The following is a 17,900-nucleotide window of genomic DNA, read 5'->3' on the forward strand; positions in this document are numbered from 1 at the left end:
CAAAGCCTTGCAGCATATAGAACATATATTATGTTTTGTCATACCAAAGTGACTACTGATAATTATAAGTGTGTAAAATGATTTCTGCAGTTATAGGAACATCCATGTTTAAACCATGAATGAGAGCCACATTGAGGTTTTTAAAGTTTTTTTCCTATAACACTTTGAATATTTAATAGTATCTATATTTGCTATTGTTATTTCTATGATAAAAAACAAGCACCAACACACACTGTTTATTCCTAGGCTTACAATATGGCTCAGTGGATCAGTCAAATATCTCCATTCAAATTACCAGAGGCTTTGCAAACCCAGGTGTGGTAGTATATGACTGAGGAAATTCTCCTTCCCTAAAGATAAAATTAAGAGAGCAAACCCCCACTGTACAAGAATTTTTAATATAAATTGTTCAAAGTTGTTACTTTTCTGATATCTATGACCAGAAAGATATATAATGACATGCAAAATATTGTGCATACTATTTCTGTGTTAGTACTGCAACCAGTAGCATCATAGCATCAGTGCCCCAATTTTTAAACCACACTTGCATATGTGGTTTGAAAGTATTTTAAGCACAAAATAAATGAGATTATTTTATTATTTTATTTAAATACGTCACCTATTCTAGAGAAAGAAAAATATAGAGTACATTGATGAGACATGGAATATAAATGGAATATAAATATTTAATTAACAGCTCATTTAAGCAACAAATGCAGTTTAATTCTTGTCTGACTGTCTTCTGTTTTATGCTCTATAGAGACAGACCATCCTATTTATCCTCAAGCTGTAGTAAATCTATTAGAATATGACATAGATAAATATATAAAACTCCTTATAGTAACTTTTTTTTACAGCAAACACCCCAAATTTATACCAAAATCAAAAATTCAGAATCTTTCAAGTCACTGTAATGGTATTTTTGACAGATCCAGACTTTTTGTAAATAACACATTATCAGTATTATAATGAGTTAATATTAATAGTTATGGCTTAGTTCAAACCATGTATAAGCCTGTAAAAACAGAAATAAAAATGAAAACTGTGATTTGCAACATTGAGACATGGATTCAAATGACTAGGACAATTTGGGAAAAGAAAACATAGACATGTTTCACAGACACATCAAACAGGTGATTTATTATTTAAAACATGATAATTAATTTAAGAATAACTTTTATTTCATTTCTTTTCCTCTATAAGGAAGTCTTTTTTTTTTAAATTAAAAGGTACCACAAAGAGTGCAAACTCTAAATAATTCCCAGGGGACTCTAATTGGATCCTGAACTTAGATTTCCAAGTTTATGCTTGCTTTGAAGCCACACAGTTAAATGGATTTTCTTAAATCACTATCAGTCTCTTGGTGCCCAGGAATACTCACAATATCACAAGGTGCCTCCTTTATTAGTCAGACATTATCATGGTCCATCTGTAAACACAGAAGCCCCACTTCCAAAGTCCAGAAGAAACAACCTACCGTGACAGAGGAAAATTGCTTCCTTTATTTTTTTTTCAGACAAATCTGGAAATGATCCCAGACCATGCATCATCCCCTTTAATTTAGATCTCAGCTGGGAGAGCTGTAGAGAAGCTAAATCTCATTTATTTATAATATAGGGGCTCATTATTTTCTTCCTGGAAAACATCTGGGTTTAGGTCTTTGGAAGTAATCTTAGGTAAATGCCTTAAAGCAGCATCTATGGACTCAGGGTTTAGTTACAGGTTATCAGCAATTATGCTAATGCAACATTGCTTACCTTATCATAATAATTATGATGGGCCTGAATACTTAATAATCATTTTATTCCTATACATTGTAACATAGCACTGATAATCTCTCAAGCTTAAAGTTCATGATTTTTGATTTACCAAGTTTGAGTAAAGGCAATATAGATATTCCTGACTCCTAAATATATGCTTTTAGTTTCTCTGCTGTATTTTCACTCTTCACATTTATTTGGACATGTTAAAGTATGGAATGAAAACTACCACTGATATATTTATTTTAAATAGCCAATTATGTTTTACTCAGCAATTGATAGGAAAGTGATGATATTGGGAAAATTATTAGTTACATGCAGTATAACATCCCTCCTAATTAAATATGTTTATGTTTATATTAACTGAATTTTTTATTCTAGTTGCTAGACAGTAAAAAGTAGTATTAATATGGTACCATTGTGCTTAGAACACTCATTTGTTAATATGAAAAGTTTCTATAAATACAAGGCATATTAAAGCACAAAATTAGCATCATCATCTTATATTTCAGAAAAGAGGATGCACACACACACACACACACACACACACACACGAAATGGAAGGAGAGAGGGTGGAGTTAAAAGGCACTTTCATTTTTGCATGAGTAGTTATAGTAATAGAATATTTTCATGGTTACATTTGATGAAACAACCATATTCTTTCTTCATAAACCAAATAACGTAATTTTTTTCCTGCTAGAAAACCTTCTTCTCTCACACTAGTAAGATCTGGGTCATAGGATTAGAACTCCATTAGGCAGTGCTTAGCAGTGCTTTGGTGAAATGAGGCTTTGCGACCCAGAGGCAATTTCCTATCAGAGAGCTGGTCAAAGCTGCGGTGAAGTCTTTCTTTGGAGAGCTTGTTGAAACACTGCCAGCCTATCAGATTCAGTATAGTTATCTAAAATGGAGGCTTACCTGAAGTCTCTGTCCTCATTAAAATACAAAATGTAAAATGTTATCTTTGATATGTTGTTGTAGAAATATTTAATTTCAATTGGGGTTGCTACCACTCTTTGACCATTTAGTTCCCAGACAAAACACATACATAACCTTTATATATAATTATCCTTACTCAGCTTTGTCCATGTACTTTATTATTTTAAATGTACTTATTATTTATTTTTATTTTATAAATTTTGTTTTATAATTTCATACAGAAATATGTTATATTTATATCACTTCCAGTCTCCTAAAAATTTCATTGCTTGAGAAATTTATATATGTAGACCATAATATATGACCATCTCCATCCATCCTTTCACATTTTACACATGCTGGAAGCTCAATCAACAATCCATTCCTCTCCCCATTTCATATTCTCTTCAATTTCTAAAATAAATTGTCTACTGAGTCTAATTAGTTTTTCCCTTATGCTCATGGATATGAAGCTGACTGGACTATAGACAGTAAAACAGTGGCCACATCACCAAAGAACAATGGTCCATCCATCCCCAGCAATTATCAATGGACAATAGTACCTGAAAGGTGGGGTGCTTTATGAGACAACCCTTATCTAGGCTAGCATTTTAGCTGGCTGGTTTCTCTGTAGGTACCCAGAGCCTCTGTGAGTTCTCGATCGTCATAACCATGATGTTTGCAGATGAACACATTCCACAGCACACCTTCTCATCTTCCAGCTTTGACATTCTTTTTATCTCCTCTTCTGTGGTGTCCCCTGAGCCTTAGCAGGCTCAGGTGCATTGGGGTGGGGAAGGTTGGTAACAGTTATATTGTGCTCCTAGCCAAACACTCATAATTTGTTGACCAGCTGTGAGTCTCTGCACTAACTTCAGGGACTGAGAAGAAAAGCTTCTCTGACCAAAGTTGCTAGCAGTCTGGGTCTGTAGGTATAAACATGATCTTTAGGAAATAATTTGACAATTAATAAAAATAACAACATCACGTTTCCCTCTAGGGTCTGTTACTTCCCCAGAAATGGGCAGGAATTATGGTTCCAGGCATGAATTCTCTTCTGGAGGAAAAGACTGCAAATCATTCAGAAGGCATGGAGTTACCCCCATAATAATAACCAAAAACACAGGTGCATTAGTTGTACTATTAGGCCTATCTTTCCTGGCAGATCAATAGTGCATTATGCAACACTCAGGGATAGGTAAATTTCTTGATGTCTTTTTTTCCTTTAACAGTCTACATAACCCCTTCTGGCACTAGCTAACCAGTGAGAAGGAATTTTCCAGTTGGTTTGAGTTTGATTTCTCCAGACCTTATAAGCAAAATGTGCTGTATCTTCAGTTATAAAAGTCTTATCATGTGGTTTTGGTGGGTAATTAAGATATGTTTATTGTTTCAGGGATCTTTGCAATATTGCCAATGAGTAACTTGTTCCTTCCCTTGTATTATGATTTTCATTAAGCTATCAACAACAACTAAAAAGATTACAATCACTGCTTTCCAGGCAAATCAAATTAGTTAGTGTTTATTCTGAAAACGTCACCTTCTTTCTTCTTTACTACCAACATTAATAACACTGTCAACATTACCCTACTGTATTAGTCATCCACATATTGATATCTATTTTCTATGTGTATATACATATGTATGATACTCACCTATGTACAAATATACCTATAAATATATTTAAACTACATATAAATATTTAATTTCTACATGCTATATCTACAAATATTTCAATGATTGGTAAAATTAAAGAAAAGTAAAATTTGATATGGGGAATAACACGTCTCAGCAGGTAAAACTGTCCGCCACCTAGCTCATTACTCTAGCGTGATTCCCCAGTAGCTACATGGTAGAAAGAACAGATTATCCCAGATTGGTTGCTGACCTTTCCTTAAGTACTGACCTCTACAGGTATGCCATGACACACTTTCCTACCCTCAACTAAGTAACTCCAAATAAATAAATGTAATAAAAATTTAAAGAATATATACATTCTGTTCAAAGTTGTAATCTGCTGTCTAATAATACCCATTCTATACCATTGTTAGGAGATTAAAACTAATGCTAAAGCTAGGTGGTGAATCTATATGTTAATTTACCACAATCCTGAAATCTCATCCTAAAGTACAGATGTCTGGTGTGCTTATAGAAGTGAAAGAGAAAGGTTTGGCAAGAATTTACATTTTTCCGAACCTTGAAAATTACAATAATTTTGCCTGTGAGAGTAGAGGGGCTAGAATATGTGATAGGGAAGATAAAAACCATAAGGTTCAATTCATCTTCCAAATCCATTCCACACTTAGATACCCATTATGAGGAACTTGTTAACATGTTTCAGCATATAATACTCAGAGCAAATAAGCCTGTAACTATTTGATCTGTCAATACGATGAATTTTATTCTTATGACTTCAGTGTACCCAGCATCACTGAGATTCCAGCTTAGTTAATATCGCTGTTACTAAGGGTGAATTAGTCTGCTACTGCATTTTTCTTCATAGTACCAGTTTCTTAACAACTAAAGATAAATGGGTGACTCTAGCCTTCAGTGTAAGAAAGTGGAGAAATTACACATCATGTAGCCGGAGGACAGAAAGGGCAGTAAGCCTGAACTCTCTCCAGTGGCTCAACTGTGGGAGGAGGGGCTGCTTTGAAGGCTGTGGGAGTGAATCTAATTATCACCCTCTTACTTTCATTAATAGGTTTGAATAGGTTAACTTCTCAAAGGAGCAGGAAGGAGATGTTACTATGTTTTGGCTGAATTATTAGGCTGCATTATACAAATTTAAATATTATGTTCACAATTTTTAAATGTCCTTTATGAGATTTGTCAGGTTGGGAAAGATGAACATCAAATATGGAAAGGCAAAAATTAAAGATAACACATGGTTTATTTATAGATGGGAGTATATTTATAGAGGGGAGGGCAGAACAATCTGGAAAACTAGAAGAAATATTTTAATTTCCATCTGCACAGTTTAGTTGGTTAGATTAACCATCAGGCAAAGCTTTTGCTTTTTTTCCCTGCATTTGTGAGGTTCTGCCGCATTTCTCCTTTATTTTGGCTTGTTTATGGTAGACGTCAGCTCAGAAGTAATCTATGTGTTTAATGACCATTATTTTTGTTTTCTTAGCTTCACTAGCCAAAAGTCAGATGATGACTATGAAGATTATGCTTCTAATAAAACATGGGTGTTGACTCCAAAAGTTCCTGAGGGCGATGTCACTGTCATCTTAAACAATTTGCTGGAAGGTTATGACAACAAACTTCGACCTGACATAGGAGGTAAGGGGAAGCTTTAGATTCTGCACTGTAGAAAAAGATATACCAGCATTAGTTATTCAATTAGAATGACATATTGGTATTTTTTCTAGAGCCAAAAAACTTTAAATTATAATCCTATAATTTTAAATATGAAGAAAAGGCAAGATAGGCTGTGGAAGCACACATCTTTAATTCTAGCACTAGAGAGGGAGAGCTGGCAAATCTCTAACTTTGAGGCCATCCTGGTGTACAGACTGAATTCTAGGACAGGCAGGCCTGGCTATACAAAGAAACACTGTCTTCATACAAACAAACAAAAGAATAAACAAAAAACCAGCACTATCACACACACCCCAACAAAGAGAGAGAGAGAGAAGAGAGAGAGAGAGAGAGAGAGAGAGAGAGAGAGGAGAAAAGACATATAAAAAGCCTGGGATTGCAATGATAAAGCTTAAATGCTGGTAGATATTCCCCTCAATATTTCAACGACTATAAAATAATGACAACTTCTTATGAAATGGTGTCAGAGAGAAGAGAAAGAAAAGTAAAGAATAGCAGAGAGCATATTGGGTACATGCATCTATGGAACAACCAGTTGAAAATTTCAGTGGCCTTAGCCATAAGCATTATTTGGCACTACAATGGCAGAAAAGCTAGGTAAGTCAAACTGGGCTGAGAGTCTCTTTCTTATTCTACAGAAACAGCACGACAGCTAGGAGAATACTTTTCATAGTAAGAGAAAAAAAGGGCAGAGAAGTTGGACTCTCATAAGGCTTAATGTTTGAGCTTTGAATTGGCACATTCATTTTGTTTAGATAGTGTGTGGTTAAGTAAGATTTTCCATCCCCAAAGTCAAGAGACAAGGAAGTAACTTCACTTGCAGGAGGGAAAGGGTATGGATGTCAGTGTTGATGAGAAACTCCATCTGCCGCCGAGATTTGGGCATGGTTCTTTCAAGGAAAATGAATAAAGATGAGACAAGTGGGCTTGAATTGAAGCCCAGAACCATCTCATGTATCTTCTGCTCATGAAATGTTAAATTAAAATAGATCAAGCTCAATTGATATTGAACATTACACCACGCAATTTTTTTTAAAAAATATATTAGTATAACAAATCGGTATAAAACTGGCTTCCTTTTAGTTTCTTCCACTACCTACACATTAACAGCATACAGTATGTCACTGGGGAAGATTTTGATTTGCTATTGGCTAGAGATGTATGAGGGTGAAGTTATGATAACCTCATTAGCAAGGGTAATGTTACATTAAAACTTAGAGACATCACTCTTTAATCACTTTCCTTTATATATCAGTTATGAGTAGTCAGGATCACCAACCAAGGAATACACATGGAGGGATCCATGGCTCCAGCCACATGTCTAACAGAGGATGGCTTTATTTGGCATCAATGTGAGAATAAGCCCTTAGGGAATGCGAGGGTGGGGAGGCAGGAGTGGGTGGGTGGGTGGGTAGGTGGGTGAGGGCACGCCTCATAGAAGCTGGAGGACAGGTTTATTGGGGGGAGGGGGAAATCGGGAAAGGGGATATCATTTGAAATATAAATATATAAAATATCCAATTAAAAAAAATAAGAGAGTAATCAGGAAGCACAATGGTTTCCAGAGCTCGGAGGGGGAAAAGTGAGGGAAACCGAGGGATCTGAGAGAACACGGTAGAAAAGTAAACAGAAAGAAATATCTCTTGATTTCTAGCTACTACACTGTTTCTTGAAAGATGTTGCTTAAAAAGAGATATTTCTTTGAAAACAAAATTATTATGAAAATGGGAAGTATTGACTAGTGCTAAATTAGTTGTGAATAAATCATTTCTACTGAGCTAAACTTAAAAAAAAAAAAAAAAACCAGACTAAATGAATATGATTTTGTTCCTGGCAAAAACAAACAAACGAATACAGGTTCTTATAATTTTCCTTGCAGTGAAACCAACATTAATTCATACAGATATGTATGTGAACAGCATTGGTCCAGTGAATGCCATCAATATGGTGAGTTACAGAATTTAATTGTCTATATTTATCTTGTGAATAAGGACTATATTTTTTAAAGGGAATTAAGATTTTGAAAAGAAAAGACAATATTACAGACTTATTTTTTATGTTGTGATGCTGTTTAAAATTTGAAGGTTATTGTCATGAGAATCAACTGTGGTTAGATATGAAATTAATGTGTGTAATTGTGATATAATGTTGATTCAAAAACACATATGAAATCTGTTTTCTTTTTAGAAGACTGATGATATAGAAATAATAGTCTGCTTCAAATTAGAAATGACTATCAGAGCACATATTGTATATTTATATTTTCAACCCAAATCTGAAAAACTAGATTGAATATCTAATATACTATAATGAAATCAATGTATAGTGTATTTTAATATGAATAATATGGTAAAATATAGTAAAGAAACATAAATTCAGTTAAAATGATGTAACCAAAAATACTATTTCAATGCAGAACATAATATAATTACTTATATGTAACAACACAATAAGTCATAGTGAGATTATGAATTAAACCTGGTATTTATAATGGTAGAATGAATTGATTTTATGCTGTATTGTTATGTGCAGAAACATAGATAGGATGACATATACTTTCAGTTACTGTCATTATTTGCATAACCATGAAAGTAATCTCAGATGTTACAAACTGAGTATGTGGACACAATATGTAAATATTCAAAGACAGTCTGTAAGTAATAATTTAGTATTTTCTATTCTGGAAGTGTATTCAACAGTATAGCTCAGCTTTGGGTCAGAATGAAGGTCTCTATGAGCTTCTCTTAGTTCTGTGAAATGGGGTTTTTATTGTCATTTTGTTTGGAGCTAAAATATATTCAGCTTTATTGCAACTCAGCATTAATTAGTTGGAAAATAGTTCATAAAATAGCTTGTTTTCCCAATACCTAAAAATTTCAGACAGATAGGAGCAATTTAGGGTTAAAAATATGTAGGTGAGTTGGTATCCCCATCCCTCTATTTCTGTTGGGCATTTGAGCTAAGATCACCCACACTGAGTCCTGGGATCCCTGGGACTTTCTAGACATTCCGGCCACAACCCCTCCCCTGGCAACTGCATATTTGCATTCATTTTGCATGCCCTCTCTGCTGGCTACCCTCTCAGAGGCAAAGGGAAGAGGGAATGAAGGATAGAACTCTGTAAGGGGGTATGGGTGGCAAGATTTGAGATACAAATAAATAAAATAATTAATTAATGAAAAAAGAATTTTGGACTGAGAAGTAACCTATGTGCAAGGTGCAAGGCATTCACAGCAGACTGTAGTCTGCCACAGGGAGACCCAGGATCAGGTAGTAACTGATGACCCAGGATGAAAGGATCACAGGACAGTATGCATGCAGCCACATACGTGCATCCTGATGTGGCATGTAGTCATGATAAACCACTCCTGACCCCGATGCCTCATGCTTTTCAACATAAAACAGAGTGTGTAGGATACTGGATAAATAAGGAGGCCCTTCTGGGTTTTGCATATTCTATGAATTCTAAGTCATTTTATTTTTTTATGCTTTTCCTATTTAAGATCAATCTGATTGGAATAAATATATAAAGCTGTGAAAAGTTCAGGAATGATTATTTGGAACCATGATGATAGTACATAAGTTAAGGTGCCAATCATTGTTCTAAGAGCCGATTCTTCTCAGCTGATTATAAATTTTACGTGGTTTATTAAATGAGTTGACAAGTGAAAAGCACATAGTCAGAAGCTGACCCAAAGTGAGAATTGCTGAAGTACTGAAGAATCACAAAAATTAAAACCAATGAGTAAACCAAAGCAACAACAAAACCACACAGAATGGCGGCATGATTTTGTTTTTCATTAAAAACTCTCATACTGATGACAAAAACGAAATTCAAAGACCACAAATATCCCAGACCTTGAAGATGCACCTATGCGTTAGGGTTATTTTTTCTTTGGTAAAAGGAGGGTAACAAAGACTAACTAATAAAGAAGGATTTTCCTCCTCAGGACTGCCTATGACTATGTCAGCCACACCAGATCCACTGTATTCTGATTCCAGTCCTGCAGATCTGAATATCACACAGTACTTGCTTGTCTTTGTCTGAAGTCACCCACCTTATATTTGATAGGCTCTTAAAGTGAATTGTTATGTTTACTTGTCATTATTACCTTTAAGAATATTCTCCTCCATGAGAGATAGTAATTCGGCCTAAGAATCACTACTAATGTCTTAATAAATTAACTTTATTCTAGTAAATTCACAAGTAAAAGCATTGCAAAGCTAAGTAAAGTAAGCAATTTAATTATTTTAATCTTATTTAGAGAAATGGAATAAATAGTCATAACTTCTAGTATGTTATCTTTTGAATTTTCTATTTGTCAGGGGCAAAATGTTTTATATACTTTCACAGGAGTGACCATTTGGCATCTTTAGAGCCTTTCTTTTATTGTAAGGCAGCTAAACCTACAAATCTCCATTTAAGTATCTTGAATGCATGGGGCTTCAGTTTGTTCTACAATAGTGAACCTGAACAATTATTCTTTTAGGCAACATTTAGTAATATCTGGTGATGGTTAGGGTGAGGTGGAAGATTTGCTACTGGTATCTGGGACATAGAGGCAGAGGTCATGCTCAATATCCTACAGTGGACAGGGAAGCACACACCTCCCATTCTCCCTAGCAAATGATGGTCTGCCTTCTTGATTTGTATGTATGTGAAGTAAGGTATTCACCAGTTATTGGAGATTTGACGAGAAATCATTAATGTATGAAACTGGTATGAATACGGGTGAGGTAAAGATGGCATCATCAAAGCTACTGTTTCCTGGTATGTTATTCCATGCAGTCTCATACTGTCAAAGACCACATGATTGAAAAAAGCCACAAACACTTTAAATCTTCTGTTCTTTTTCAAACAGGAATATACAATTGATATTTTTTTTGCCCAAACCTGGTATGACAGACGTTTGAAATTTAACAGTACCATTAAAGTTCTCCGGTTGAATAGCAATATGGTGGGGAAAATCTGGATTCCAGACACCTTCTTCAGGAACTCCAAAAAGGCTGATGCTCACTGGATCACAACTCCCAATAGGATGCTGAGAATTTGGAATGATGGTCGAGTTCTCTACACCTTAAGGTACTTTTTGAGGGGCTGGGGAAGAGGTTCTTGGAAATAAGAACAAAATCAACCCCATGCTTTCAGGAAGGAAAGAAGGATGGGTAGACTAGGATTCTTATGCTCTTTGCTTTCTATCATGCTGTCCCATGAACTTGGGTAACTATAAATTTTCTATGTACAGAACTTGCCATAGGGTGTATGAGTATGAACTTGGCTCTATAGTACATATCAACATTCTCATTTACATAACAAACACTATATTTTCCTGGTTACATTTTCTATTTAGATGCATTAAGTGAAAACAGATGCTAAATATTAGGAAAGAGCTAAAATATTAGAGTAAAATATTAGCATGGAACTACTGCATTTTCACAACCATTTGGCATCTTTAGAATCCTTCTTTTATTATAAGGAAACAAAATTTAAAAATGTCCACTTGAATAGCACTTGAATGAATGGGACTTTGGCACATGCTAAGTGGTGAACCAGGAACTCTCACTGTGCAGTTCAAACATCTCCCTACTTCTCACTAACTTACCTCCCATTCTCTCATAGCTATGAGCGATAGCTTTTGATGCTTTACCTGACAGGTAAGAATCTTGCCCCAAAGATTTGTTACAGGTAAAATTAGTGACAGGAAAAATACTAATCTTGGCACATGATGGATGTAAGATTTATTTATACATTAGCAACATTTAAACACTATACTTCTATGTTAACTTGTAATAGGTACCAATAAAATATGTTTATTCCTTGTAAAGCTTGAAGCTAAACATGTAAACCATAATTTTCAAACGATTTGAAATCTCTACCATAGTTAGCTCATCTCCTGATAAAAGTGGCTCCAATTGCAAAAGAAAGTCACTGTGTCTACGTTAAATTCATTGGGAATTTATTAAATTCCTGATAAGGTAATGACTAGAATTAGAAGGGTGAAAATCAAAGTCTGTAAGATAAATAAGAGTTCATTTGGCTTGTGAAATCTGCAATCATTCATTCTACCCCAAGTCTCGTTTTCATATTATAATGTTGTAGTCAATTTTGAGTTCTATTAATTTGGAGAACAGTGTTTAATTATAGAAGCCTCTTTAAAGTGTCAATTATGATCTGCTTTAGAGTTGAAACAATGTATATGTATTTAAAGAAAGATGATTTTTAATTTAGTTGCTTATCTGAGGTATAAATGTCTGAATATATGTGTGCATGTTTGTAGATCTATTTATACTTCTGAATCTATTTCATATCAGCAATCTATCTGTATTATCTTTAATTATAATAATATCACTATAATTTTGAGAGATAATTCTAATAAAATCCAGATTTAATTAAAATCTCATTTGTGTGTAAAGCCAAAGTTGTCTTTGAAGAATGATCATAGAGACAATGACTAAAGTCTCCTGCTGTGAAGAGTGAAGCTTCTGCACACAAATCATCTCTGCGTCCCTGGTCCCTGTGACCTTGAATAAGTTTAAGTGCAAAGGAATCATCATAGTACTTAATAAAGAAGTAGTCCAGTTCATCCAGGCTTCACAGGCCATTGAAGATACACAGAAAGATTACTCAGTGCTCTGTTACATGACTAAACATCTGACATGTCCTCAATGAAAAGTTATACTAATTAGAAAATCCTTTATATTAAATTTTTGTAAAATAACATTGGTATCACTTAAGCAGTGGTATTTTAGCTTGTCAGAAAGGTAGCTCGTGAACATGAACATTTTGAAAACCACCAACCATCATCATTACAGTGTGATTCTCTTTTCCATGCCTCTCCAAGGGTGGTCAAATCATGTATACTCCTTTAGATTTAAACTCCCTTCTTGAATCAAAGCCCTGGGCTTAAAACTGTACATCTTGAGGTTTTAACCTTGTATAAACTGAGACTCACTGGTGAAGTCTTTCCCATTGTCTCATTGTTTGTGCATTTAGCATCTCTTGTTTGCCTTTAGATAATCCTCTCCTATATAAGACATCCTATATAGGATAATAGGATGGATATCTATCTATCTATCTATCTATCTATCTATCTATCTATCTATCTATCTATCTATCTATCTATCCATACCTGTCATAAAAGTGCATACCATTCCCTTGTGCAGCAGTGGTATTTTAAAACCCAGCCTATGGCAATTTAAAAACAGCACGTTCTTGCCAACAGAAGGCTTCGTGTTAATTAGCTGATAAGATCAGAGAACTGTCAGCATTCATTTGATGCAAACATTAAACGAGCTTAGGTTCCTAAAACAGCCTGTTCTTAAAAAAGTTAAATGTATTCACTGAGAAATCTCAAATGTGCAGTTAATTTGCAAAAATAAATAAGATAAACTACAAAACAAGTAACCACATATTATGAATAAATGGAGTTGAGGTGAATTAGGTTGTATTGTCTGCTATGTAAATAAAATTTGCTCAGAAATAATTTTTACTTAGAACATGATTTTTTTCCATAGAGGATCACTTTTTATTATCAGTCACAAAGTAAGATTGTTGTAGAAAGGATGTCAGTGTGCATTGTAAAAATGATGTTAGCATTTTTCTCTGTATGTTTATTGTTTTTCTAATTAGGCTAACAATTGATGCTGAGTGCCAGCTGCAGTTACACAACTTCCCAATGGATGAACACTCCTGCCCCCTGGAGTTCTCCAGTTGTAAGTAATATTCTTTCCAGATTGTGCCCTGTCACCTGTAGTCACTCTAATTGCCTTGTCAATTCATGCAATGAATCTGAGAAATTACAGAGTGGCCCTGGGTTTTGCTATTGATTTTGAAATCATTTTTCTTGTAATTCAAAACTGTCCCAATTAAAAAAAATCTTTGCAAAAAGAATTGATGGAATGAGGAATTATTAGAAAATAGACAATGGTGCCCAGACTAAGAGTTGAGGTGGGCTGTAAGACCAGGCCAGGACTCAATAGAAAGAGTATAAATGGTTGATACTGTACCTCCAATTCCCTTCTTCATGGTACTTAGAATAATGTTATAACACATTCTTAAGCAAAGTGTACCTCACATTAACGTTCTGTGTTATAATATTTGTAAAAATGTGTGACATGGCAACACTGTGAAAGCCTGACTTATTATTTTCATCAGACCATATAACAAAGCAAGAGGAGCTTGATAACTCTACCACCAATTAAATATTAAAACTTCCACAGATATTTGAAAGCAAACAGGCCTCAGTTTTCTGAATGCTCTATTTGTTCAACACCTATGTTAGATTATCCATCTCTGCCTTTTTCTGGCTTAACAGCTAGACATATTGAGTGAATGAAATGATAACAACGGATTTTAAACATGTGTTTTCATCAATGTAATTTCTCTTCTATAGAGTCAGGGAGATTCATAAGATCAAAAAAGCTATAAGCATAGTTAATTTTAAAAGACAGTGACAAGACAAGTGATCATCTGTTCATTACTTCATCAATTCCACTTATATAATGTACATAATACATATTTAGAAGATTATATATATATATATATATATATATATATATATAAAGTTCCATTATGTATCTTTTTTCATGGTTACCTATTTGAGTAGAGTGTGTTCAGTTATATAGTTGAAATTTCCTTAACTTTTAGAGAGATTAATCAAGCAGAGTTGGCATTCTATTGAGTCACCTAAAACTCAGAAATAAGAAATATTTATGCCACCAGGTTGCAAATGACAATTTTCCCCTGAACCTATACACAGTGTAATACCATTTACCATTCTTTAAAAAAAAAAAAAAAAAAAAAAGAACCAGTTACCACAATACTCCTTGGAGTGTTCCCAGGTAGCATCATGCTTTTTCCATTCTCAATGTGTCCTGTTACATATCCCCAGCAATTCAGTAGCTGCCATTTTTCTGCTCTCTTTTACAAGAACAAACAAAGATTTAACCAAAAAGAAGTATAAAGGAAAGAATATTTACTCCAAATAGAATTTCATATTTTATAGTCAATGGTTATCTTCACTTCACATTATTAATATTTGAATGGTTGAAGTAATGTTTATCTCTTCACTTCTTCCTTCATGCATCCATTCATTTGGAGCCACATTAGAGAAGGAAACCAGTACCTTGTCCCATGTGAGATATGCATCCTACCACCAAGCCATATTGTCAACCTTGGCTTTTAGTTACGTTCATATTTTACTGGGAAAAGGACATTTCACAGTTAATTAATAGTATTATTTTCCATTCAGGAAATATGCAGTGATCATCAGTTTTTTGGTATAGTAATTATAGTAGTCTCTATTAAGAATTATCTAAAAAGTAGTTTAAAATGCCTATTATAGCTAGGGATATCATGCTCATGATAGTTTTACTCTGATTAGGAGTGTAATGCTGTTCTCATGAAGATCTCCACATAAGCTCTTTGGTGTGTTCCTATGGGCATTTGTACATAATTTTAATTTTAATTTTAAATTTCAATGTATGTTAAAACTGAGTTCACACTGTATGCTAATACCATCATATATTTCCTTTTCTCTTTGGTCTTTGTCACACAAAACTGGTAAAATTCTAGTAATCAGGTGAATACAAGAAATAATTGACTTAAGGCCAAAATGAAGTACTTATATAGAAATTTCTTATTCCCCAAACCAAAATCTAAAATAAAAATCAAGAGACTGAACAACTTCATATCTGATAATGTAAATGGTCATCATATTAGAATAATTTTTGGAGAAGCCTCTTTATTGTATCTTTTTCAGTATTTCCCCGTGTCTACATGACTGTCAAAATCTTGAACTATTGGCCACCTTTCATTATGAAACACTTTCTTACATATCTAATTTTCATTTTGTATCTGGGCACTTTTGTATCTTATCTCAGGTGATATAAAGCATAAATACAGCATTTAGAGTATCCTCAGTTGTTTATGTTACATGCAATTAAAAGTGAGTTTTACCAAAGGCAGTTTTGACTTTGCTAACTTTCATTTTTTTTTGCAGCAAGGTGTGATATGAATTATGTTAATTTTCTGTGAGGCAAATTCTTCAAGGCCACTCCAGGGTGCTCATATGACTTTTAAATTTATTCTTCCTTGGTATTTATAACTTGTTTAAAGAAGGTGGTTGCTAACTATGGCTGGTCATTTGCTGTCATATTTAATGTGAGCTTTTTCATATCATGGTAGATGGTTATCCTCGTGAAGAAATTGTTTATCAATGGAAGCGCAGTTCTGTTGAAGTGGGTGACACAAGATCATGGAGGCTGTATCAGTTTTCCTTTGTTGGATTGAGGAATACCACTGAAGTAGTGAAGACAACTTCTGGTAAGACATTCTTGAAAAGGATTTTAACTCATACGCACAGTCTGCAAAGCTTTTTGCTGCACATCTTATAAATAGTACTCAAAACGATAATGATGCAGATTAATTTTTCAGACAAAATGATAGCTGATATTCTAGTAGCATAGATAGATACACACGTATTCTATCAATGTAAGGCAAATTGGATTCGAAATGGTTTAGTAATTTATGTACTAATTTCTTAAAATGAATTGCAATTATTTGTGACAATAACATGTTTATTAGGTATAAATTAATTTATTCTTACTAGGGAGTCTGTTTGTTAATATATTGAAGTTGCAACATTTTTAATAATTATGCAAGTAACTGAAGTAAGGAATCATTGACCTCTCAGTAATTTAATATATTAAAAATACACCTGAGAACTTCATGCAAAGCATTTTTAACATATTGTTCCATCTCCAACCCAACCCTTACCATTCTTTCTCTTCTTCCCACCGACGTTGTGTTTCCTTTTTTTTTTCTTCTTATCTTTCCACCTACTTTCTGTGACTGAGCTAGTAGTAAAACAGGCTAGAGGATCATTCACCCTCTGTGCCAGGATTTCTTCTGGCTGGAGCTTGCACGGTCCTTGTGCATGCTGTCACTATCACATTGCTGTGAGTTCATATGGGCAATTGGATAGTGTGTCTTGAAATGACTGTTCACTTTAATAATTTTATACTGGCTCCAAAACTGGATGAGATAACAAGCTTTGCATACTGGATAGGTCTCTCTCACATCACAACAGCATCCATCATTAGCTATAGATAGTGTGACATTATCGGAAATTCTCATTGGACAAAGATCCACAAACACTTTATATGTGTTAAAAGAAATGCTGGAAATCTGGATTTATATCATAAAATGTGACTTGCGTTTTTAAAGTTTTCAAGCAGTAAATGCTTCTAAAACTTCATTGCTAAGTGCACATAGGACATTAAATTATTAATATAAGCTGAAAGTCAATAATTGAAAATGAAATCTTATGACTTTTAATGGTGGGTTTGGTCTGAATAAGACTGCTTACCATAGACTCATGTTTGAATATTCACTCACTCCCCAGTTGAGTGAACTCTTTAAACAGGATCAGGAGGTACGGACTTGTTGGAAGAAATATTTACTGGAAAGTTTCATGTCAATTTGACACATAATAAAGACACGGGAGAGGAAGGGGTCTTAACTGAGAAAATGCTTGAATAACATTGGGCTGTAAGCAAGACTATAGAGCATTTTCTTAATAATGATAGATGTGGGCAGATCTAGTCCAATATGTCTGGTACCATCCCTAGGATGGCATTCCTTGGTGCTATACTAAAACAAAGTGTGCAAGCCATGAGGGACAGGGGCAGGGTGGGGGGAGATAAGCAACACTCTTCATGACCTGTCCACTTCTGCCTCCAGTATCCAACCTGGGTTCATTTCTTGCCCTGGCTTCTCTCAGTGATCTGTGATTCAGGATATGCAAGTCAAATGAACACTTTTCTTTTCAACTTGGTTTTACTCATGGTGTTTCATCAGAACAATAGGAACCCAAACTAATGCAAGGTATATTG

The 17,900-nt window shown here is 34.4% G+C and overlaps 1 protein-coding gene across 7 annotated transcripts in view; it reads left to right on the top strand.

The window, feature by feature from the left end:
* Gabrg2 (gamma-aminobutyric acid type A receptor subunit gamma2) overlaps positions 1-17,900 on the top strand; it is a 90,554-nt gene that overhangs the window by 19,539 nt on the left and 53,115 nt on the right. For 3 of the 7 annotated variants that reach the window (XM_052195477.1, XM_052195478.1, XM_052195480.1), the window contains exons 2-6: positions 5,815-5,966; positions 7,885-7,952; positions 10,868-11,088; positions 13,636-13,718; positions 16,192-16,329. In XM_052195477.1, coding sequence (XP_052051437.1) covers positions 5,815-5,966; positions 7,885-7,952; positions 10,868-11,088; positions 13,636-13,718; positions 16,192-16,329 — 662 coding nt within the window. Of the gene's footprint in view, positions 1-5,085; positions 5,105-5,813; positions 5,967-7,884; positions 7,953-10,867; positions 11,089-13,635; positions 13,719-16,191; positions 16,330-17,900 lie in introns of those variants that run through there. The other 4 variants (XM_052195481.1, XM_052195482.1, XM_052195483.1 and 1 more) reach the window with 3 other exon arrangements.

The sequence above is a fragment of the Apodemus sylvaticus genome, chromosome 10, assembly GCF_947179515.1.
Source record: "Apodemus sylvaticus chromosome 10, mApoSyl1.1, whole genome shotgun sequence".
NCBI classification, from domain to species: domain Eukaryota; kingdom Metazoa; phylum Chordata; class Mammalia; order Rodentia; family Muridae; genus Apodemus; species Apodemus sylvaticus.